This window comes from Brugia malayi (assembly GCF_000002995.4).
Source record: "Brugia malayi strain FR3 genome assembly, contig: Bm_v4_Chr2_contig_001, whole genome shotgun sequence".
Classification (NCBI taxonomy): Eukaryota; Metazoa; Nematoda; class Chromadorea; order Rhabditida; family Onchocercidae; genus Brugia; species Brugia malayi.
In genome coordinates, this window is record NW_025062476.1 from 13,880,577 (window position 1) to 13,905,981 (window position 25,405).

General features: G+C 24.8%; 2 protein-coding genes across 3 annotated transcripts; both read right to left on the reverse strand.

Annotated features, from left to right (window-relative positions):
• Positions 1 to 891: 891 nt before the first annotated feature.
• Bm8981 (Uncharacterized protein) lies at positions 892 to 2,226 on the reverse strand (the record flags this gene model as incomplete). Its single annotated transcript, XM_001902123.2, has 4 exons — positions 892 to 1,071; positions 1,414 to 1,719; positions 1,942 to 2,075; positions 2,202 to 2,226. The coding sequence occupies 4 exons, from the start codon at positions 2,224 to 2,226 to the stop codon at positions 892 to 894; spliced, it is 645 nt and encodes a 214-aa protein (XP_001902158.2).
• A 20,252-nt stretch (positions 2,227 to 22,478) lies between these two features.
• Bma-cyd-1 lies at positions 22,479 to 24,305 on the reverse strand (the record flags this gene model as incomplete). Of its 2 annotated transcripts, none has more annotated exons than XM_001891877.1 (5): positions 22,479 to 22,631; positions 22,743 to 22,958; positions 23,202 to 23,330; positions 23,507 to 23,599; positions 24,021 to 24,305. In XM_001891877.1, 5 exons carry the CDS (start codon positions 24,303 to 24,305, stop codon positions 22,479 to 22,481), a joined length of 876 nt encoding a protein of 291 aa, XP_001891912.1. The 2 variants fall into 2 exon arrangements, with proteins under 2 accessions (XP_001891912.1, XP_042935433.1); XM_043079499.1 differs by having other exon boundaries at positions 24,021 to 24,041.
• Between the last annotated feature and the right edge of the window lie 1,100 nt (positions 24,306 to 25,405).

Genomic DNA, 25,405 nt, shown 5'->3' on the forward strand with positions numbered 1-25,405 from the left:
TGCAAAATAAAATGAAAGAATAAAGCACATTGAGGAATGAACGAAGTGCTAAAAAGGATACACACAATTGGTAGGTTAACAACAAAAAAGGTAGCAGTTTTTAGGATTTTATTTTAAAAAATCGTAAAAAGTGGAAAAAATTGACGAAGACAATTGGACAAATGAATTAATGAATGAATGAATGAATGAATGAATGGATGAATGATTGAATGGATGAATGAATGATTGAATGAATGAATGAATGAAATCAATGAATAGGTAAATAAATGAATGAATGAATGAATGCATAAGATAACCACAACTGAAAATATCAACAGTAGCACTTTACTAGGCAAGATCATAAATTGTAATAATAATTTAAAAATTGTTTCACAAAAATGAAGAAAATTTGATTGATAAAAAAAAAAGAAAAAAATCCTATAAAAGTGCTTGGAATTTGAGAATAAAAGGAATACTTCAAAATGATTTTTTTCAAATTTCATGAATATACATTTAGCTTTTTCTTTTCTTCTTTCTTTCTATTTTTTTTCATCCTATACATAATTAGTAAGTTTAGAAAAAAATAAATAAATAAAAAAACAAAATTTATCGGAAAAATCATCACATAATAAAACTTTAAAAGAAAAAAGACAATAGTAATACAAGTAAATATCTGCTTGCTAATTAAAGAAAAGAAAAAAATAGCAAACAAATATAGTTATAATAATAATCATAATCATAATTTCATCATTATCATCATAATAATCAAAATTTCCTAATATGAAAACAGACAGAGAGTACAAGAATTTATAATTTTCATTACAGAATTTAAAATGTTCATCATTTTGTAATTAATTAATTTTACTTTTAAAATTATTTTTCTTCTTTGTTCCATTCCAGCACTCGATCACCTCAATATGAACTCAGAAAATCATCTTCACTAGCATGATAATATGCTATGACACCGTTATCCATATTTTCATATGATCTTTGGGCACAATTAAGATGTGCGACATTAATGGAACGCCTTAAACGTCGTCGTAAAGAAGAATTATTTCCTTTACTTCTTCCATCTACGTTATGATTTCCAAACTGAAACAGAATGAACAATTTAAGAGAATAAAAAAAAAAAAAAAGAAAAATGGAACGGATAAAATTAATTTAAAATTTTTATTTTAAATACTTCATAAAACAGTACAATTGATATTTTTTTTTTTTTTTTAATTAATCAACTATCAAGGCTTTTCCATACAAGTTAATTAAAAACTTTTTGGGATTTAAAAATTTTCAATATTAAGCTATTGTTGAGTGGTATAAATAAAACAAAATTTATCGTAATGATGATTAAAATTAAGTAATGAAATTTTATCCCTTTTTTTCTCATCTCAATTTATTTCAAATTTGCATAAACTCTAAATTAACAACTGTATTCACCTTGCTGGCACTTAAAACAGTTGCCGGACTTGAAAAACCGCTGATAAAACCGGAATCATCACCAACTCCCTGATTACTGCTTTCTGGAGACGTACGCTGAGAGCACGCTAACGATGACAATGACACGTCTGGTGTTGCTGCTACTACTATTGATGGCGCATTTGGTGGTGTCAAAGATGGCGACTGAGGTGACTCAGACGTAGGTGGCGCAACTAGGCTATTCGGTGATAGATTGCGCTTTTCATGACCACTATTGGAACCCGTCACAAGATTATGCACCGTATTCATATAGGGGTACAAAATTTGCTACAAATAAAATTATATGACAAAGATTAGATATTTCAAGTAATTAAAAATGTAAATAATTTTATTTTTAAAATTTCAAAAAATTTTACAAAATAATTTATAAAATATAATATAACAAATTCATTCAATTTTTTTTCTCCATTATTTCACCTCCTTTTTTTTTTCATAAATATTATAATATATTAAAAAGAAATGAAAATAAAATAAAAAAAACGGACATACCGGATCACATCGTAAAACGTTTACAAGTGCGTCTTCTGCATACTGAACAATATTTGGAGAACCAGAACAAATTGCTGCGAATAGCAAACAAATCGCTGCTTGTACAGATGGTACCAAAAATGCAAATTTCTCATCTGAAATTATTTTCGTATTAATTTTTTTTTACATACAAAAATTATGTTTTATTTAAAAAAAAAAAATCTATGTGTCAATTTAAGTATTATTTCAAAAAATAAATAAAAATTTAAAATAATGCACACATAAATTCTTCATTTCTTCGTTCATTTTTTTTCCGCCACAAATTATATTAAAATAATAAAAAAAATAAGAAAGAGAAAATGGTAATATATCATTCATTGATTAAAAATTATTATTATTACTGTTAATATCATAAAAAAAAGAGAGAATAAAAAACAGATAATCAACTGATGAAAAAGAGAAAGCATAATAATAATAAAAAAAGAAAAGAAGATATTTAAGAAAAATTTTAATTAGAAATTTTGAAATCTAAAAATATCTCATAGAATTTAAAAAGAAATATAAATATAGGATAGAAATAAAAGAAATATCAATAAATACGTATTGATAATAATGATAGAAGGTGATCGATTCATGTGATGAAACAGTAGATTGATTGATTGAATTGATTGATAGATCAATAGAATGAATAAATAAATTAGAGAAAATGAATAATTTGAATATGAATTGATAACTGAGAATATGTATTGTGTTACAGTGTAATAATAGTACTTTAAATATAATTCTAAATGAAAATCAATAACTTTCTTATATAATTTAGAAATTGTTCTTTCGCTCTTTTCTTTTCTTTTTTATTAATTAAGAAGATTATCCCTTTTTACATCAAATATTAGCAAAACAAATAAATTGATTAAAAAAATTAGAAAAAAACTTTGTGCAAAAAGGAGAAACTTTTTTTTTAATGGAAAATTTTTATCATATGATCACAATATGATAAAATTTTCGTGATTTTCACGATAAAAATCAGTGTTTTTTCCACCTTTTTTTTATTTTTTTAATTTTTTTCTTCTTTTTTTCTTTTTCATAAAAATCAACAAAATTTGGAAAATGTCTGATTAAAAAAAAAGCAAAAGAAATGAAATAGTAGATGAGACTAATTCATTTCCATCTTTCATCACAAGTCATCAATGCTTTTTTTTTTTCCTTTGATACTAACTTTTTTTGCTCAAATACTGGTTTAAATTTAAGGAATCTTTCAAAAAAAAAAAAGATTCTGTAAGCTACAAAAATATTTCATATCAATCATTTTGCTTAAAAATATTAATCGTCTATCACTTTCTACTTAAGTTTTCATTTCAGTTATTCTAAATTTAATTTGAAATTTATAATTAAATATAGGTATAAATAAAATAGAGTATATATATATATATATATGTTAATATTAATAGTAATAGCTAATTTTGCTTACAAATTTTTTGACACCTACTGCAAGTTAATTAAAATTCCAACAAAATAATTTAGTTTAAAATTTTTGCCCTGCTATACGTACTTATCAATCAATGATAAAAGTGAATGGTGCAGAACGATCCGATGCAAATTATTAATAAAATTAATATATATTTGATTATCAGCTTTATAATTACCAAATATACTTGCAGCAAATGCTTCTTTTGGTTTTTAAATAAATTTTAATACATGGTGTGTTTGAATAGATCTCTTAAAAAGTGTCAAAATTGAAAATATTTTTAAATTTCAACATTTCTACCTATCTATCTCGTCTTAAGAATGGAATTAGAAAAAAAAAGAAAATTGAAAACAAATTCTATTAAATTTTTGGAAATAATATCTTTAATTGTAATTGTAATATTCTTCAGCACATAGCTCAATTGAATTGATTGCTTAATTAGCAATAAAATGTGCATTTGCTGTTTTTATTGTTTACATTGTTTACAGAGTAATATTAAGAAGAAATTGTTAATTTATAATTAATAAAATGCATCCTAATGCTAATACCAATCGTACCATTATGTTTTAAATATAAATGAAGAGAAAATAATAAAACTGTCGAACAATTTAATGTCATTATTAGTCTCTAAAAGCTCATTAATTTTTTCAGTCAAGAAGAAAGATTAACAAATCAATGCAAAATAATAACAAATAACATTGCATTCGATTTCATATATTTAACATAAATTAATCATAAATGATAATTTATACAATTCATTTATAAAAAAAAATAAAATAATGAAATTTGACCAAAGACAATGAAAATATAATTTACATGAATGAACAAAAGTAAAAAGAAAGAGAAAAAAAGAAGCCATATGGTCTAAATAATGATATTAGCTGAAAGATTTCAATCATGAAAAAATGAAACATATACAGAGAGAGGGAGAGGGAGAGAGAAGGATAAGATAGTAAGAAAAAAGGAATATGTCCTGCTGAGGCATGCATGTGCGTTTTATTGGTTAAATAAATACATAAATAAATAAATAAATAACTGATGAAAAATGATTGGCACCGTAAGCAGGTGCATCTCTCTTTCCTGTCCCATCAATAGAGATGGACGGACAGATACATAGCACAGCATGTGACCGAGACTGGAATGATGAAATGGTATTCCGGAATATGTCTAATGTGCTAGGGAAGATCAGTCAACAGGAAGGCTGGAAAAGTAGGGAGAAGGAAGAAAGGAAAACAAAAGAAGTATGGAACAGATTGCAAATAACTTTGGATGAAATATAAAGATGAATGAGTGGTTGGGATTAAATATTTTCATATATTTAAGTAAATTTGTATTCTATTCCTGTTTTTTTTTTTTTTTTTTCTTCAACTTTATTTTTTATCCTTTAACCTTTAGTGGTCTATTTTAAACTGTAAATATTATAATTCAAATTAATACACTGTTTGCTAATTGCTAACAAATGTGACCTAGAATTAGAAGCATTTACTATTTCATTATGCTTCACTGAGATAATAGCTGACATATTTAATACGAGCAAATGGAATGAATGCTTAAACAATAATAGCTACAATAATTACAATAACAATAACAATAATATGAAGAAATATGGATAAAGAATGGAAAAAGGATGAAACAATCTTTCATAGTGATGGAAAATTCTAATCGATTAATTCATATTCTTCTTATTCTAACCTAATTAATAATTATTGAGTGGAAAAATATGCAAATTTATCAAAAATACTGCTAAACAGCTGCTTCATCATCATTTCTTTCTTTTTTTTTTTTTCATTCCTTTCTTTCAAATAAATGACAAAAGAAGAAGGAAAAGAATCTAAACATCTCATTAAGTAAACTGGTTATGCATTGCTATTTTCGTTAATTATTTGAGGAAAAAAAAAATTCATCGAGATAAATTTGAAATATATTTAAAAGATTCGTCTTCTTTCTTTCAATGCTCTTTGTTCAGTGAGTAATTTGAAATTGATTGATCAATCAGTGGATTATTTTCAATTTTAAAAATTATAAATTTTTTGATAAAAAAAAAGAAAGAAAAAAATAATACCAACTAAGTTAATTAAAAATTAACAAAGTCAAATATTTTAAAAGCTGTTGCTTATCTTTTCTTGCTTTTTTTTCCCTCTCTCTCTTTTTTGGAGTATTTAATAACGATCGACTAATAATAGGACAGTTTCAAAATTAACACAATGTTTAAATTTTTTATTTGAAATTTACTTAAATGTCACTTATTTTCTACTTCATTTATCTTTATTACTTCATAAATAGATATACACAATAATGCTTAAAATGTTTCAATTTAACAAAAAAAAAAAAGTTAGATGAAAAGTAAAATCTCAAGAACTTCTCTGCATTATTGTCAATCATAATTATACAAAATAAACAGCTGCAAATAAACAATAGCTAGAAATGATCAATGATAATTCGAATTCTCATGGGGTCTCATTTAATACTTAATTGGTAGCATATCATTAATAAACACAACAGTTAATGAGAGGAATATCAACAGTAACCTTATAAATGATTCAAGGTAAGTTGAGGAAAATTGATAATTGATCATAAACAATGAATAAAAATGACTATTAAGTAAAATATGGATGATGACGACGACGACGATGATGATGATGATGATGATGATTTAGATTGATTATCCATGCTTATCAATATTAATACTACTCAAGAAGTAATGAATGCTAGCACTAATAAAATACTATGAAAAATTCAGTTTGCACTGTACTACAACTTTGTTATACTGTAATTGAAAATAATTGTTGAACTTAGTCAAATAATTATTTCAATTATTGCATATAAAATTAAAATTAATACAAATATAATTTTATTTCCATCCATTTTATTTATTCTATTTAAATCATTCTACCAAGATTTCACTGTCACTACTAAATAGATCATAAATTATTGTTATCTTTCAAATAAACCAATCATATGTGAATCAAATAACCTTGATGGCACGCGCTGAAATTTTTATCATAATAATATTTGATAATTTATCGTATAATAATATTTAATGTAAAATAGATAAATTTTTCTTTTTATCTTTCAAATATGTCAAAAAAAAAAGTTTACAAATCAAATTAACTAATAATGATTTGCTCAAAAAATTAAATTTGATTATGCATTAAATGAGATTTATTTTCCTCAAAAATTTGACAAGCAACTCAAAAAAAAAAAAAAAAAGTTATTGAATTAAGATTTATTTTTTAAATATATTCATAACTTAAAACTTCTACTGAATTAATATTATTAGCTAATATTATTATAATCTTCAATAAAATGATCTACACTATAAGTCGTTCGTTGCTTATTGTTTTATGATTAAATATGATGGCAAAGTAATGATATTACTAAATAATTTTCTTTTTAAATTTAAAATATTTTCTTTCCCAATTCTTGCTTAAATTTCTTCTTTTCATTCATTAAAAAATTCTTATTTATTTGTTTGTTTGTTGGTTTGTTCTCAATCGTTGATTGTCTTCAAATTAAACATTTATTAGTATTTTTGGAAAATTTTTAAATAATTTGAAAACTTTTTAAAAGATCTCCCTATAATCTTTGTCTAATATCCTGTTAAATTTTGAATAGACAGTATATTTAACACTGGAATAAATGTCTTAAATTGGTGTCAAAATTCGCAGATTTTTATCTTCAATATAATCAGGTAACATTTAACATACAAATATCATTCTATCATTTATTGATAATGTCTTCTTACTGTAGTACTAAGAGAATCACTATTATTTATGCATAATCACTATGATATCTTTAATCTCTAACCAATCACAAAGCAAATATTTATCATAGATTAAATATTATCATCATAAATTTATAATAGACAGTATGATAATAACATCCCTATATCATAGATATCCTAAAAAATTTTTTGCATAAACTAACAATGAATTAAAAAATCAAATAAAATAGATATTTGTGAATATTTTCAATATTCATCCTTGTTTTTTTTTTTTTAAACAAAATCGCTGATATTTTAATTTTATAATGCTTTTTTGTTTTTATTTTATTTTATCTTTTTTTCATTTTTATTTTTTGTAAATGTTCCTAAAAAAAAGTGAAAATAAATTCAAATTATTCCCAATTAACTGTTTGCTTTACATTATTTCATCAATCATTCCAATTTGAAGTTAGAAAAATGATATCTCTCCGATTAAGTTACAACTTGCTGACCTTTCCTCTTGATAGGTAGGTAGGTAGGTAGTAGGTATATACACATAATATCATTCTATTTGACAGGTATATTATTCATCATACCTTTGCTCAATAAACAACCAACAAAAGTACTCTTAAAATGTTGGCAAATAAACAAAATGATTTATTAGCCATATAATCATAATTAGCATTTTTTATTTGACATAATTTTCAAAAAAAAGAGAGAGAGAGAAGGGGAGAAAAAAAAAAAAAAACAATGATCGGTAAAAGATATGATTGGTAAACAAAGATCATTATTACATTCCCTCATCAATGTTGCTAAACTTTTTTAATTATCTTAACCTTATTCATTTTTAACCTTAAATTGTAACTTCTTTCTTCCCCTCTTCCTCTCTCATTTTCTCAGCTATCTTTTTTTTTCCTAAAATTCTTGTGTGTCAGTTGACTTATGCACAGATATCGTATGAAACATATCCCAAATATTAAAAGATAAACTATATAGTATCTTAATCACTGCTTGCCCTATTGTTATCAGAATGACCACCCGCTGTGAGTTCAGTCTCTTCTCGATTACCCTGGAATCTGGCAAATGATTTTTGTCAGAATATAGTATTAACTTACTTTGGTATTTTAGATGTAACTAAAATTACTTCTCAATTTAAAAAAAAAAAAAAGATGGACCGAGAAATGACCCAAATCTAAAAGATATAATTTTTAAAATATAAGGAAGTAATGATATATACATTAAAATATATACATTTGGAAATTTGTACTATCAGGAAAAAAATTTGTCGGATCAAATTATATGAATTAATTTGAAATGCATGAAAAAACAAACAAATAAACAGGAAATCTATTAATTATAAAGAAACTCTCTGTTTTATTAAAGCTAAATTTATTTAAAAATAATCTTTCTTTTTTTTGCTAGCCCAAAAACAACAAGTTTAGTTCCTAATTTAAATTTTAAAAATACTTCACAAAATGTTAACGTGTCACAAAATTTATAAAATAATGATTATTTCTTTAAAAATTTACCTTATTTTACTCATAAAAAAAATTTTTCTCACTATTGACCCCTCTTTTTTCTTTTGTTAGCGGGTAATTCTTTTCTTTCTTCTTCACCCCTCCCTGTTCGCAAGATGTTTGATCCATTCAAATGATCTCTGTTCGTTACTTAAGATAGTAGTGGTCAGTGGTCAGTTGATTTTTGGATATTATTGCATTCACAATGGAGATGAAATAGCACTAAAAATGTTAGAAAGAGGCTAAAGAGGTAAAACCATCTTTCCTTCTCTCTCTCTCCCTCTGTCTCTCTCATCCATTATTGACCTGGTCATTTCTCCTCTCTTTTCTTCAAGCATTCAAATGTCACCTCAATCTCTTCCATTTGTCACCCATCTCTCTTCCAAGTAAGAAAAAATGATGCAACAGTAATAATGAGGGCAACAGAACGCTTTTAATTTTCCTTTACTTTTTCATCTTTTATTATAATAATTATAAAAATTATTTCATCAAATTTCACTTACTGATAAAAATGAATGAATCAAATAATCTCTTATCATTATAGACAAAGAAATGGAAGTAAAAATTATCAGTGATTATATATTATCAGTTATCACTATTATAGTGATGAATTAAAGAACTGAAAAATAACTGAAATGATAAAATAAACAAAATAATTTTAATCATATCTTCTCGTACTGTGATAAATATGTAATTTTTATCAGTTTTTTTTGTTCATAAATTTAATTTAACTACAAAATTTTATCAAGATATCAATTTTATCATAGAATTAAAAATTTCCTTTATATTTATCTAAGTACTAACTAACAGTCTAATTGAACAGAAAAATAAAAATTAAAATATACAAGAAAAGATAGTAACTGTTTAATTGAAAAGAAATAAATATATTTTTAAAGCAACGAGTGTAAACAATAAATTTATTTAAAAATTTTTGATTATTTATCATTTTCATTTTGATATCATATCACATTATATTTCCCGTTAAAACATATGTTGTGATAATATGTTCATTGCTTTATTTGCATATCATTTATTTGCTAAAACAATAAAATATATGCTTTTTTATTATTTAATTTCAATCACATTTGTAACGTTGCATAAAAATATCTTTCATATTAACAAAAAAATACTGTCAAATGATAATGATAAAAAGATAATTACTATATTCGATTTGTATTAATTCTAATTTCCCGGTGAAAAAGAAAGAAGAAAAGCGATAAGGATCCAAGGACATTTCATTTTTCCTTAATTCTTCTCATTTTTTCCAATTTTTAATCATCATCACTAATGTGTCTATCTATTTCTCAATGAATATATAAGATGCATGAAAACAGCGGCAAATTTTCATCAACTAAACTTACTTATCACTTCAACTGAACCTTATCATAAAATCAACGAGTAAAAAAATAGAGAGAAAAAAAGTTAAGTGAAGTTAAAAAGTTAAGTTTTTCTTTTTTCTTCTTTTCAACAGAAAAATTTATCCAAAATAAAGAAAAAAAAAACTAAAAATTTTTGTGTTTTTGTGAGGAAAAATTCTTTAAAATTAAATTTTATTATTTATTTGCTAAACATTTAATGATCAAATTTTTTACGCAATATATTTATAATTAAAATGAAATAAAAATTCTAAAATTGCATGTAAAACTAACTAACTGAGTGATTCTTATTTTTACAGTTAATTTCACATCAACTAAATTATTTTCCTTTGTTAATGAAACATATAACTAACTGTTAACGAAATGAAAACTATTAAAATGTTAATGAGTGTATAAAAATTTTTGGGAAACAAATTTATTGTTCCATTTTATACTTTTTACCTTCTCAAATAATCATTATATGTTATCTATTTCAATTGTATTATATTAAAAACTATTTATATTAACCATTGTCCTTGAGCATATTTAAATTGCTGTAGTTTCTTCTATATTTAAAAAATTTGTATGAAGTGTTGTTAAATTGTAAATAATCAGTTTCTTGTTGCTTTTACTACTACTGTTGGTGAGTGCATTGGTTCAGTTATATGATTTTATATTAACTAATCTTAATAAAATAAAAAATTATTAATTGCAATTAATGATTTTTTCATAAATAAAAATCACTTAATTTAATAAATAATTTATCAACAATTATTATCATTTTAACGATTAAATATATTCCGAAAAGGAAAGAATTTTAAAGTAATCATATGGATGGAGTTTGCAAATTTTTATTAACATATATGTATAATGTAGCTATTAAGATAAGATAACAGTATGAATTTAATTTAATTTAATTTCTTTCTTATAACTGAAATATGAAATTACAATATTTGAAATTTTCATTTGAAACAATCCATTTATATTATTCATTATTATAATTATTTGTGCCACCTTTTTCTAATGTATCATCATTTACCCTAGATATTTTGATGAAAGATGAGTTGAAAAATTGATATATAATGTAGGCAATTTTCAGAAATTAAATTTATTGCATCGGTGAACTGCAACATGGCAAATTATATTTGTTTATTTTGTTTACTTTATGGCATTTGAATTACCTTTTTTTCTTTCTTTCATTTTAATCAATGAAAAAGTTGTCATTTCAAACAAACAGTTTGTTTCTGTCAACAAAATGAAGGACGTAAATAACTGAGGAAAATGAAGGAAAATTTTGGCTAGACAGTTCTGTTAAAATTATAACCAACTACGCTTTCTTTTTTTTCTCCAACTTTTTTCAATTTATCAAAATTGTCTGCTATCATTCTTTTCAAAGTCAAACTCAAAAAAAGAAGAAGAAAATTCGTCCAAGTACTCATATTTCATTGAATTCTACTGATGAAGCGGCACTGGAATGAAAAATGAAAAATCCGCTCTGTCCGCTCTTCCTTCCTCCAAAAAATTTGATGCCTATCAATCCGAACAAATCAACCACTACTATCAACCGATCACCGATCACTAATATCACTAATCATCATCAACATTTTTCGCTTCTTTCCCTTCAACCAAAAATTGATTTACGAAAATTTAACTTGAAAAATGAAATAATTCCTTTCAAACTATTAACCTCGATATTTTCTTCGTCTTTTTTTTTACCTCCTTAAACAGGTTCTAGTATTGACAGTATGTGAGTGAAACAAATTTTCATCCAGAAATAAGATTTAACACTACTTATCACTGTCATATAACCTTTTCAATCAAATTTCTAGCGGACAAAAAAAAAAAAAGAAGTCACAATAGATGTGATTGGATAATTGAACAGCTAATTATTTAATCAGTCAATTAATTAGTGAAGTTTTATTCTTTAAATATTTCATTAATACTGTCAACTGGTACAGAATATTCTGTCTTTTTTTTTCTGCAGTTTAATATTTTGCGAAATATTAAAATTTTAACACTGTAAAACAAAGCAAAGAAAAGATTATTTTGCTATAAATTGATAAAATATTAATGGTTATCAATTTTATCACTTATATTTCATCACTTTACTATACATTTTGAATTTCAAATATTTCTTCAGACATTTATTAGAGATGAAAAAAATAAGAAAAAAGTTAATTTATGAAGATAGATTTTTCCTTTTTCCTTTTTTTTTTTTTGAAATCCCAATAAGCGGAAGTATTTCACGGGTAATTTTCACGCATCATTTATATTTGACAAATTATCAAAACAGCTGCTACTATCCTATCAATTCTTATAAAAGTCTACAAATTTTAGACAAAATATAAGCCAAACATATATATATATATATATTCGTTATAATTCATTTCAATGAAATGAATGGTCTTTAATTCTAAATTATAACCTTAAAAAAAAAAAAAAAAAAAATGCTGATGAAAACTAGTTTTCGGATGCTTTAAGAAAAACGACAAATGAAAGAATCAGAGAGGATTTGCCAGGTGCTTCGGATACAGTATATTCATTCATCTTTGTCAAAAAAATAAAATAAAATAAAAACCACAGATATTAAAGTATTTCAAAATAAACTATAACGTCAATTTAACGTTCTCTCTTTTTTTTTATTTTTTATTTGATATATTTCAATTATAGTATAAGCAAGGTAAAATTTTTCTTTTCTCTTTCATTAGTTACTGAAAATTTTCAAGGACAATTTATTCAAAGAAATATTAAAATATGAAATGAAAAATTAGACTATGAAATTATTGAAATTATTTTAATTTAAATAAATAAAGAAGAAATATTCTTTTTTCTAAATACAACGAAACAATTTAACATATTGTTGCTCGTCTTAGTCTTTTTTGTCCACTACTATTGTAATTTTTTGAAGTATGTAAAGGATTTAAGATATTTTAAACTTTGTTTCATTGCTTAAATGCAGTTTATGTTTAATCATTAATAATTATAAATTGGAATAGAACTGTATAAAGTTAAAATGAATTAATAATTATAAACAGTTTTTTTTTTTTTTTAATTTCGTTAATTTTTCAAAACTATTAACCGATGAATTAATTGTGAAAATTCAATCGCTCAGTAATATTCTTACATCATAAACACTTGAAAGTAAAACTAAATCTCTCACCGGATTAATACTAAAGTTACTCCTCTAATCTCACATGCAAATATGGATTAAATGAATCCCGAAAATGTATGACATGCATCTAATACATGACATAAAGAATTAGTACCAATTAAATCAAAGTTATTCTCAGAATACTAAATATCAGAGAAAAAATACTCAAATTAAAATTGTTTTTTTAACAAAATTTTATCAAAATTCATTTTGCCAAATTTATTTTCTTTGTTTGAGTTAAATAATTCCATTGGAATGAAGATCTTTTAATATTATAATTTGAAATTGATTACTATTTTTTGAATTTTTTTTTTGAAATTGATTAATTTTATTATTTTTTCTAGGTCTTTATTTTAAATTAATGAATTGAAAATAATTAAAAATGAATATCAGTATGTTAAATAAACGAAATTTGTGTATGAATTATTTAAATTAATATCACCAATATATTGGCATGACTAATTATAGTATATATATGTAAATAATAAAATATATATTTAAACTAACATACATATTTTTAATATATATTTAAATTAAAAACTATATATTTAAATTAAACAATAAAATGTACATCTAAATTAAAAATTTTAAATTAATAAAATATATATTTAAATCATATATCTAATCCACTATATATCTAATTATTTTATTTTACACTTTGATTGCTGCACTATTTAATTTACTCATCATTTTAGCATCTTTTCCTTTTTTCCACTGATTTTTCATCACCATTTGCATCAGCCAATCATTTTAATCCCAAATCAAGAAATTTTCTCTTCTTGTTAATTTCACTTTCCATTATTGTCTTATTTTTCGATTGTGCTAAAATTGAACAAAAATGACAGATGGAATCAAGAAATTATCCACAATGTTTTCAGATGAAATGACATTTCGGAATTATCAAAGCCATTTTGGAGGTAAAACGAAAATGAAACAGATAACATACGAGGTTAAATGAGGGGGGTAAATTTAAGAATTTAAGCTGGTGTGAATAAATGTATAAATAATTAAAATAAATAAATGAACAATTATTTGCAATCCTTTTTTAAAAGGATACCGATAGGATATAGCAATACCATATTCAATTTACTTACTTCTGTCAATTTAATTGTGTAAAATTATGGAAGAAGAAATTAGAGAAATGAAAATTCATTCACATCAAATAATACTACGATGATGAGCCTCAAGAGATTTTCTATCCTTTCTTCACTTTCTCTTTCTCTCTCTTTTAAACAGTCTAGTGCTAATTATCCAAATTCCAATTGTTCTCTTATTAATTGCCGCCTGATCTTAAATTACAAGGATATATTGTCCATGCCGACCTCTTAATTCCACCTCTATCTTCTGTCTTTCATCACTGTCGCGCTTAAATCCATACCATAACGTATTCCATTCAACTCATTCATGAAACAGAAGGTAAAAAAAGTGGGAAAGAAAAGGCTTATGGCGACAGGTGCAACATTTTATGTTACCGCATCCACTACTACTATTGTTACTACTACTAGTGGCGATAATAGTACTAGCACTAGTATTAGTAGTAAGTAACAGTAATACTAGTACTAGTATTAGTAGTAAGTAACAGTAATACTAGTACTAGTATTAGTAGTAAGTAACAGTAATACTAGTACTAGTATTAGTAGTAAGTAACAGTAATACTAGTACTAGTATTAGTAGTAAGTAATAGTAGAATAGTGGCTATTATTTCTACGATTTTATGTTAAACTTCATTTTATTTGTATCTAATATTTATTACTAGTTTCACTTCTACAATTATTATTGCTTTGAAATATCTAAAATTACATATATACACATATATAATAGTTATTATCATTATCATTTCCGATTATCAAAAAAATATGTATATATGATAGTATCGGCTTTAATAGCAGCGAATGTCGCTGTTACAATATTTGATGAAAAAAAGAAGTCATTAAATCTTTGTATTTAAGATGTAGATAGGATTATCTGTGGCGGAACATAAAACTGAAAAGAATAAAGCGATAGATGAAGTAATTACCGGTAAAATCACAAGGAAATATCACCGCTACCGCTTCTTCCTTTAATGAGTTATATTCAACATATACACTACTGTTATTAGCACCAGAAGCAATAGCAATAGCAATAGCAATAGCAGTTAGTAACAGCTGTTAGTATCATCATTCATAGGAATATATTAACCTCTCTTACCTTACTATTTCCAAATGTCACCAAATGAATATAAGCATGCGACAATTTCGCAATAGCTATTTTATTCATGGATGAATTCAGTAATCGCTTAAACGTATCAACCACTTGACAAGGTTATTAGCGCGAGTAGAGTAGAACTGAGAGTATATATGATGACGATGATGATGACATCTGACAAATACAATGCCAAAGCAAGGCGATAGTCAAGGTCATGATGTACTTCAAGGCGGTAAATCATTGAGCAAAGATGATGATAATGATAATGATATAGTGATAATGTCATTGTATCTTTGGGATTTGTTATCTGTTTTTTGATAACGTCATGATAACAATGTGGTGATATTGTCGTGAATAATAATCATACATAATTTTTTTACTTCTATGATGTGATGATATGATAATAATAAAGTAATAATGCTAGCAAATGATTACAATAATAATATTTGTGTTTTCTTTGTTGATAAAATGACGATGATGACACTAAAACAATGCAGTGATAGTTTTATTGTATGATATTATGTATGATCTGCTTTCCATTTTCCTTTTTTTGGTGATATGATATGAAGATGATCATACTGATAACAATGTAGTAATGTTGTCACTGTATAAATCTGTATATAATTCTTACTTGGTTCTTATGAAAAAAAAAAAAAAAATTCAGAGTTAAGAATAAAATAATTATTCCAATTTTATTCCTCATTTTTTTTTATCAGCATTGGATAATTAAATAGCAAAGAGAACAGTATTCTCTTATCATAAGAATGAATTTTATAAATTTATAATAAAATATTCATTTTTGTAAAGGATGATTATTTGAATTTCAAAATTAAAAAGAAAATTATGTGTGCAGCAAATGAAGTAAATCATCTAATCTAATTAATCAATTAAAAAATTTTTTCTGTCATTTTTCACAAGTAATCTTAATCCTAAAATTTTTCTCTCATACAAAACAATGGATAATTAAAACAGCGAAAATTTTGATTCATTATATTAAGTTTATAACTCATTCTTTAATCTTTTTCTCTTCTACTCCCTCTCTCTCTCTCGTTTCATCTTTTTACAGCTATTATTAACTACTTTATCTTTTATATATCATCAAAAATTTGATCAATCATATAACATATAAGCATAGATCAAAGGTTACTTAACCTTTAACTTTTTCACTTGCTTCATTTCCAATGCAATAATCATTCTTTCATTACTTTTTAAAATTTAAATAATATTAATGTCTTCTTCATCTTTTCTCTCTCTTTTTTTAACAACATTAACTATTAATTTTATCCGTTTATGTTTGGGAATACTACACAAATATACATTAATATATCGAAATTTCCAATATATTTACTTTTTCAAATCTGACATCTCCGATTTACTAATTACTACGATTACTGCTACTACCACTACTGTTACTTTTTCTTGACATCATTTTAGCCATAAACAAAGAACAAAATTTATTACAAAATAGAAAAAGATTGAAAAAAAAAAAAAAAAACCGGAAGTTGTGTAGCTTATTATTATTTCCATTACTACTACTACTGTTAAAGTTTAATAAATTCTATATATAACTCAAAAAAAAAAAAAATAAATAAATAAATAAATAATAAATAAATAATCATATTTGTTTGATATTATTTATAAATATCTATTATGAAATTAAATAAAATAATCATCAATTAAAATACTAACACACCTAAAATTCGTATCAATTATTATTACTATTATTAGCATTAATAGAATTAAATAACATTACCAAGTAATTAATAATTATAATAAAAAACTAAAATTAATTCTAATAAAAGTAATACCTTCCCTATTTTTTTGCCATTTTGATTACCATAAATTGAACTTTTTCAAAATGATATGTGTATGATACATTTACATTAGTCTTAAATTAACAATTATTCGGTATGAAACAAAGGACGAGAAAAAGGTAAAGAAGAAACTTTTCGGGTTTTGTTTGATTTTAATCACAGATTAAAGAGAAATTTTGATGCAATCATATAAACTACTTCTGCTATTCACTCACTCACTCATTCATTCATTCACCTCTAATCACTCAATTTTTTCCCACTTTTATATTTTCTAGTAACTAATTTTCTTTTCTTTTTCTTTTTTTTTTATCTTATATCACTTTTCTCTCATTCTTTTGAACCTAAAAATTCATAAAAATTTATTTTATATTTAACAAAATTGAATTTTATAGCTAAAAAAAAAAAGAAAAGGAAGGAAAGAACTGATAATGAAATGGAATGAAAATTACTGCTACATTATCTCATAATATTTTCAAACAAATAAACAAACAAGTAAACAAACAAAAAAGAATTAATTAATATAGCTTTTTTTTTTTTTTTTCTCCATCAATAAAATTTAATATTACATATGAAAATGATAAATAATTTTTTATTTATTTATGAACATATATTGAATGCTATTTTAATTTTCATTAATCATTTTTAAATATTTGATTAAAATGATGAAATTTTTTTTTTTAAACAAAAAAAAAAAAACATTTTTATGTTTGATCAATTCGTATGGTTTGCATACACATACATGCATGTATGTATGTGTATGTGATGTCTGAGCTAATCTACTGAACACAACCATTTTTGTGCAATATGCGCAAACTGTCCGTCAACTAAAGCTGAATTTGAGCCAAACTGAGTTGACACAATGTCTACAAATTTTTTTTTTTCAATTTTCCCTGTCTCCAACTAACCTATGAAATGTTTGAAATTTTGACGATGTGTGTGTGTGTATGTGTATGTATGTGTGTGTGTGTACACATATAATATATTACATACATAGATTAAAGATTATTATTATTACTGATCATAAGAATGATTAGCGTTTTTTGTAAACTACAGCAAATTTATGTTATATTTATATATTGAAAAATATTTAATTTCAACTTTAATTTAAATATTGCATTTGAATAAAAGAAATTTTAAAAAAATTCAAATATACACCAAAATCAAAAACAAAACAAAAAAATAAATAAATAAAAGAACGTAATAAAATTTTACATCTGTTTATTGCAATGAGAATTTTCCTTAATAATTTATTTCATTTATAAAAAATATTTTATAAGTTTAAACATTTTATAGTAGTTCTTCTCATTCAATTTATATCCATTTTTAAAGTTTTTATAAAGAATTGATAGAATTTTGAAAATACGATAATTAATCATATCTAACTGTTAGCAACTCTTTCATTTCCGTCTATTCCCCCTTTTTTTTTTTTTTCATTCATCATCTTTCTATTATTTCCAATAATTTTCTCTTATCTTATTAACCTCACTTATCTCTTCCTCTTAATTACAATTTTAAAACTTTTCAAATATTTAATATAAATTACACACACACACATACACTCTAACTAATAAGTGATTTATTTGTATATCCTCCATTGTTTCATCAACCTTTCCCTTATTGTTATCTTATCAGTGTCTCTTTTTCTTATCATTTAATTTTTTAAACTTAAAGAGGAAATAAGGAAATGAAAAAAGAAAAAACCCTTTTTTTCTTTTCTTAATGCAAAATGAAACAATGAAATATTTTCTTTATACATTAGAATAAATCAAAAATTCACTCTCTTTTCATAAATTATTAAAATTTTAAAAGAAAAAAAGAACAATATTAAATAAATAAATAAATGTTTCAAAGAAAAAAAATAAAGGAAAAAATCCCCGTTCTCTCTCTTTCTTTCTCCCCTCCTCTCCCTCTCTCTATTTTCCATTTTTTTTTGATTGTTGTTGTTGTATTAGGAAATTTGTTCAAGTCTATCCCACCAGGGGTGGTCTCGTGTCACCAGCAACATGTGGCAACGATTGGTACTATCGTCACTGCGACATCTCCTTGATGCCCTTCAATTCTTCAATTTTTTAGCGCATTTCTCATCATAGCAGCTGCGGTAATCGGTAACAAAGAAAAACGTTTTTAGTACGACCTATCTTAAAATATATATAAAAAAAAAAATGTAAAAATTTGAAAATTGGAATTGGAACTTAACAGATTACAAAAATTTTAAATGTAAGTAATATATAATATAACCGTAATTTTATTTAATTAATAAGAAATTCATTAAATTATTAGAAAAAATTAAACTGTACAAAATATAAAAATAACAGTTATTTTCAAAAAGCATAAAAGAGATACACTAATCAATGTTTGTAAATATTATATCTAAGAAATTAAGTAAACTAATTAATCAATGATGATTAAAAAAATTAAGTTAATATAAATTTATATATTGTATTTTAAATTATATACCATAAACGATTCTCCAACATATATACACTTGTGTTCAGAAGTAAATGATCAATCTTTTTCCTTTTTTTTTTATAAATTTTAATTATTGAAAAATTTCATTTTTATTTCCTAAGCATTACTTTTAAGTATTAGATTTTTTTCTTTTTCTTGGAATTTCAAGTTATTAGTTATAATGCGTGTGACAGGTTTTATTTTTAACTAAAGCAAAATATTATTTAATTAAACAACATATATGTAAGGAATGGAGAGATAAAAAAAAAAGAAAATACCTTTTCTTTTAAATTTTAAACTTTTTTTAGTTCTAAAAGAACTTTTCTAGTCCTCAAAAAAAAAAAAAAACTTAAAAAATCAAAAAATTTTTCATCAAAATGCTCGTGTGTGGCCTTTTTCCTCATTTCTCACTTCGCAACAATTGTTATGCAAATGAATATTTTATTTATTTGTTACAGATTTATTTCTTGTACATATATACCTTTATATCACTCACACCTTTTCTCATTCCACATCATTTCATCTTATTACCTCTATCTATCTATCTATCTATCTCTCTCTCTCTCTCTCTCCTTTTTTCCTTGTAAAGGGTCAAAAGAGTTAATTAGATAGGTAGAAAAGTTGAACTGTCCAAAAAAAGAATGAAAGAAAGAAAGAAAGGAAGAAAAAAAAAAGTTTTGAAAAATTCTTTTCAAACATTCATCTCATCCGTTATTGGCTTTTCTTTTTTTATTTAGACCTCACACATAGTTTCACAGTATGATATACACATATATATGTATGTATGTGTGTGTGTGTGTGTGTGTGTGTGTGTGTCACATTTGTAGAAATAAATTAAATTTTATACTTTTAAAATTACTACTTATCTTACCTTATCTAATTAACTCCTCGTCATTTATTTTACAAACTAAGCATTTTTCATTTGGTTACTGTACAGAATTTACTTTAAATCCAATAAAAATTAAAAGAAAAAGCATAGAAAGGAAAGAAATCATAATCAATACAAACTATTACTATTATTATAAAATGAAAAATTAATAAAAAACTTTTTTAAAATAGATAATTATTAACTCATGCCTCCTTTTTCTCTCTCTCTCTCTCTCTTTCCCCTTTTTATTATTGAAATTTTAATTTATATATATGTATATATCATTATTAATACTAGTTACTATCAGATGGTTTAATAAGAAGAAAAAAAAAATACATAATACATCCGTTTAAGACAATTTGCTCAAATTTCCTTCGTTAATCAATCAACAATCCGAATAATGGAACGTTTTGCTTTAATTCATAATTCTTTGCTAAAGGATATCCGTTATCATTAAAAATGTTAAAATATTCAAACAAAAAAGAAAGAAAGAGGAAGAAAATATCTCAAAAGCGGTAATAACCAAAAGGTTGTATCATTTTTATCTTAACAAATCTTTCTTATCCTCATTTCATATTATTATTATTATTATTATTATCCTTCTTATTATCATTATATGAATTAATATTATCAAATAAAAATTTATGAAATAAAAAAAAAAAAAAGATAATATTAAGAAATGATAAATTATATTTTTTAAATTATATATATGTATGATTTTTATTTCTCCTCAATTTCAGCTACATTTCTTTCCTTTTCCTTCTTTTTTTAATTTCAGCATTTTTGCTTGCTTATTTATTGCTTCACCTTTTCTCACTCTTCCTTCTTCTTTTCTCTTCATTTCATTTTTGTTGCAAACAATGGTACCAGGGTACCAAGGCTGGTGGCAAACAAACATCACCCATACCTTTTTTTTTATGAAAAATTCACCGGAACAAAAATGTGGGATACGACGGGTGAACAGGGGTCGAGTACGATGGACATTACAAGGGAGGGAGAGAGAGAGGGAGAGAGGGAGAAAAAGAAGGAAACAAGGGGAAAACGATAAAAAGGGCAAAACGTAATTCATCCTCTCTCCTGTTTCTTTTTTTCATTTATTCTACTTTTTGTTTTTTTTTTTTTTTTTTATAAGGAAAACTGAAGAGTTAACCTCTTGTTCTTTTCCTCAATTGAAACGAGAAATTATAAAAAGAAAAACAGAAGAAAAGGAATGAATAAGAAAAAAAAGAGAGAGGAATGGAAAAGAAGAAAAAAAAGAGGAATTAATTAATGAATTAAAGTAATTTCAAATAATTCAAAAGAAGATTTGATTTTAGTAAAATTAACCTACTAGTAAAACTACTTACTACTCTTCAAACTACCATTACCATTACCATTACTATTACTATTATTTATTACCTGTTGATATCATTGGATATCAAATAATTACCGTTTTAAAAAAAAATTTGAAAAAAAGAAAAGAAAAAAATGCAATGAAGCGTGCGAAGTATATCGAACAACGGACAATAACTTCAAGAAATGAGGAACATCGATTACATAATATCTATTGTTGTCGTTTGATCGTTTGCATATTTCAGTCAAACATTCCAATTGGAAAGTTTTTTCTCATAGAAATGAAGAATAAAATACAAAAATTTTGCATTTCAAATGATAAATTAAATTTGTAAGGAGGAAAATCAAAAAAAAAGGAAGGAAAAAAGATTTATTTTAAGGAATAAAACGAACTTAATTAATCAGTGAAACTTTTTTTGAGGAAATTTTAAAATCATATTCCAAATGTATTGGATTATATTTGAATGTTCTTCTTTTTTTTTTTTTTTTTAATTTACTGATACAAATAAAATTGTTACAAAATCTTCAATGATATAATTTTTGAATAAGTGTATGGTTTTTTTTTTTAAATAAAATTGCAATTGGTGCAAAGTTTAAGCAAGAAAAAAGCGGTATATATATATAATATATATATATATTTTTTTGATGATTTAATGAAAAATTCAAATTCTATTTGTGAATATCGTTATTGGTATTCATTTAAATGAAATATTAAAGTAAGCTAACCCATTTGTATCCGATGTGCTGCAATACGACTATCTTCGGATAATGGATGTAAGTCACCGTACCGGGCTGCAACTTGATCAAGAAAATCGAGTGCTGTTGATGTTGAAACATCCCAGTTTAACTTATTTAACACCAGTAATTCTCCTTGCTGAAGTAAATATTATGTTCAGAGTTTAGCCAAACTTCAATTTATCCATTATTTTCAACTTCAACTTAATGCTGAAAAAGAAAAGAGATCAAAACTGATGGAAATGATTACCAAAATTTGATCCATTCGTACTGCGCCATCCGTATAGTAAGCAATTCTTTCAGCATTTAACGGTTGCGGTGCTTTTACTTTACTTGAAACAAATAAACATGCACCGGCTAATGCTTGTAAATTGTTACGATGAAAAGACTGAACACTCAAGAAACGATCCACTAATGAAACTGCTAGTAAGAAAACATCGGGTTCACAATATTCTTCTTTACATACCTTAAAATGGTATTTCAAAAGTTTATTATTACTGGTTTGAAAAAAAATAAATAACTTATCGCTATAATTTCAATTCTTTTCTTCTATTCTATTATCATTTGTTTATATGTGCAGAAAAAATTTGCTCTAAATTATTTTAAATTAAAAACTGAAGTTTTCACAAGTAATAGACATGTCATAAATTAAAAATTCGAATTTTAGAAAAAAAAGAAAAGATGAAAAATTAAATTAATGATAATTTACATCATATATCCATTCAATAACTTGTTGCCGATGATGTGCTGTTACATCCATCTGAACACTTAAAAAACAATTTCCATGCATCGGTTTCATACTCTGTGCTTTGAACATACTCTCTAAGCAGCGATCATCCTGTAAATTTGATTATCAATCAATCAATCAATCAATTTCCATTAAATAATTTTTCTAAAATTTATACAATATAATTACCACTACAAATATATACCACTTTATCTTTTAAAATCGAACAAAAAAAAGAAAAAATGCTGAATTTTCAAGAATATTATCAAATCATTTCCGAATCATACACAGTGAACAGTTTTATCAGCTAATGGAAGAACACTTGGCCATTGAGCGATATTCAAACGATCTGTCGTTGATCTCTTCCTGCTCACTGGTATCTGTAGTAAAAACAGAAAATAGAATTTTTTCCTCTTTTTTAAACAGACTTTATAAAAATGAATATTTTTGATGAAATTTATTGAATGATTTGTTTGATAGATATTTGCATATAAGAAATTATTTATTTTTTTTTTTTTATTCGGATAATAATGTGAATTGACTAATGAACTTTAATAATTAATTAAACAATAGTTAAAAAAGTGATGACACTGCAAAGAGTGATAAAAATAAATGATAGATTTCTAATAGTTTTGAAAGATTATATTTGTAAAATTTTAAGCTATTATTATCATTATTATTATTATTGACAAAGATAACAAATCAGATAATCATTCCCTAATCGACAATAGTTATTATTATTCCAAACTTTGTTCATTCAATGTTTTGTTTGCATTTTTAGTGTGAACAAATTTTACAAACCTGTCCAAGAAGTAATTTCATCACATCGTTTGGTGATGACTGACGAAGACCTACATCACTTTTGGTGGCACGACGACGAAGCTGTTGTGTCTGTTGTTGTTGTTGTTGTCGTGATGATGGCGCTGATGTCGACGCAGAGTTAAGGCTTCGTGTTACTATTGGCGGCGGTGGTGCAGAAGTAGCTGGTGGCGCTATTGTTGTTGCGGTAATTCCTCCAAATCTTCCCGGTGCGGAAGACGTCGACGGTGACTCGGTGAGAAATTCGGTGCACCGAAAATTTTCCATTTGCTAATATTTGATTGATAGTAGCAAAAGAAATATATTTCAGCGTAATCAGAAGTATCAGAAGCTTCTTCAGCAGCTAACAATTTCTGCAGTTATAATAAATCAGTAATAAAGAAACGATAGAAGAAGATATTAGATTGACGTATGTGTGGAAGTCGACGCACTTGCGCCTTGTATATTGCGCATACGCGCTTAGGCGCCAACTACCACACACCACACTTATTTGATTGATAATTTTCGTCAGTGATATATTTTTGTTGGATGATGATGATGATGATGATAATTGTGGAATTTTGAAATTCAGGATACTACGCCACTGAAAAGCTAGCAATTTGAAAGTATATTCCCGAGTTATACGGCACTAAATGTTACGTATTTATCAACGTTAAACGTAGCATTATGACGTGCTCAGACAGTCATTGTTATTGCGTGCGAGACGATTTACATATTATAAAATGATATTGTGATATAATAACTGTCTATCATGAGACAGTGTTAAAAAAAAATATTAAATAATTTCACTTATCACTATGAAGGAAGCAAACTGATAAGGGTAAAAGGAACCATTCAATTTGTGCTTAAAATCTTACTTCATAATATTCTATCAATATTAGTTAATTTTAATTTTTTTTCGAGAGTCTAATTACCCTTAATTTATTGGTTAGAAATAATTAAATTATATCGTATTAGTAATATACGATAAGTAATTAGCAGATATAATTATGGAATTTGTTGTTTGCACTAAACGAAGCAACAAAAATACGTGCAGCATGGAGAAAATAATAAATAAATAGATTGACAAATAGAATAATCAAAATTCAAATTTAGAAATTTTAAGTGGTGCTTCAGAAGTTTTATTCAGGAGAAGAAAAAGATTAAACTTGAAATCGTATATGGAATTTATTTTAAGTCATTTAATATAATACATAAATATACAATTTTAGGATTCACTAGGAATGATATGCTGATAAGGAATTGATCAGAAGTTAAAACTTAAAGTCTGAAATTTCTTTTACACTTTAAATAAAAATTTCGGAATGTTTTTCATCAAAAATTGCATATAGCATTAGAAATTTCATTTTCCGAGCGAAAAAAAAGTG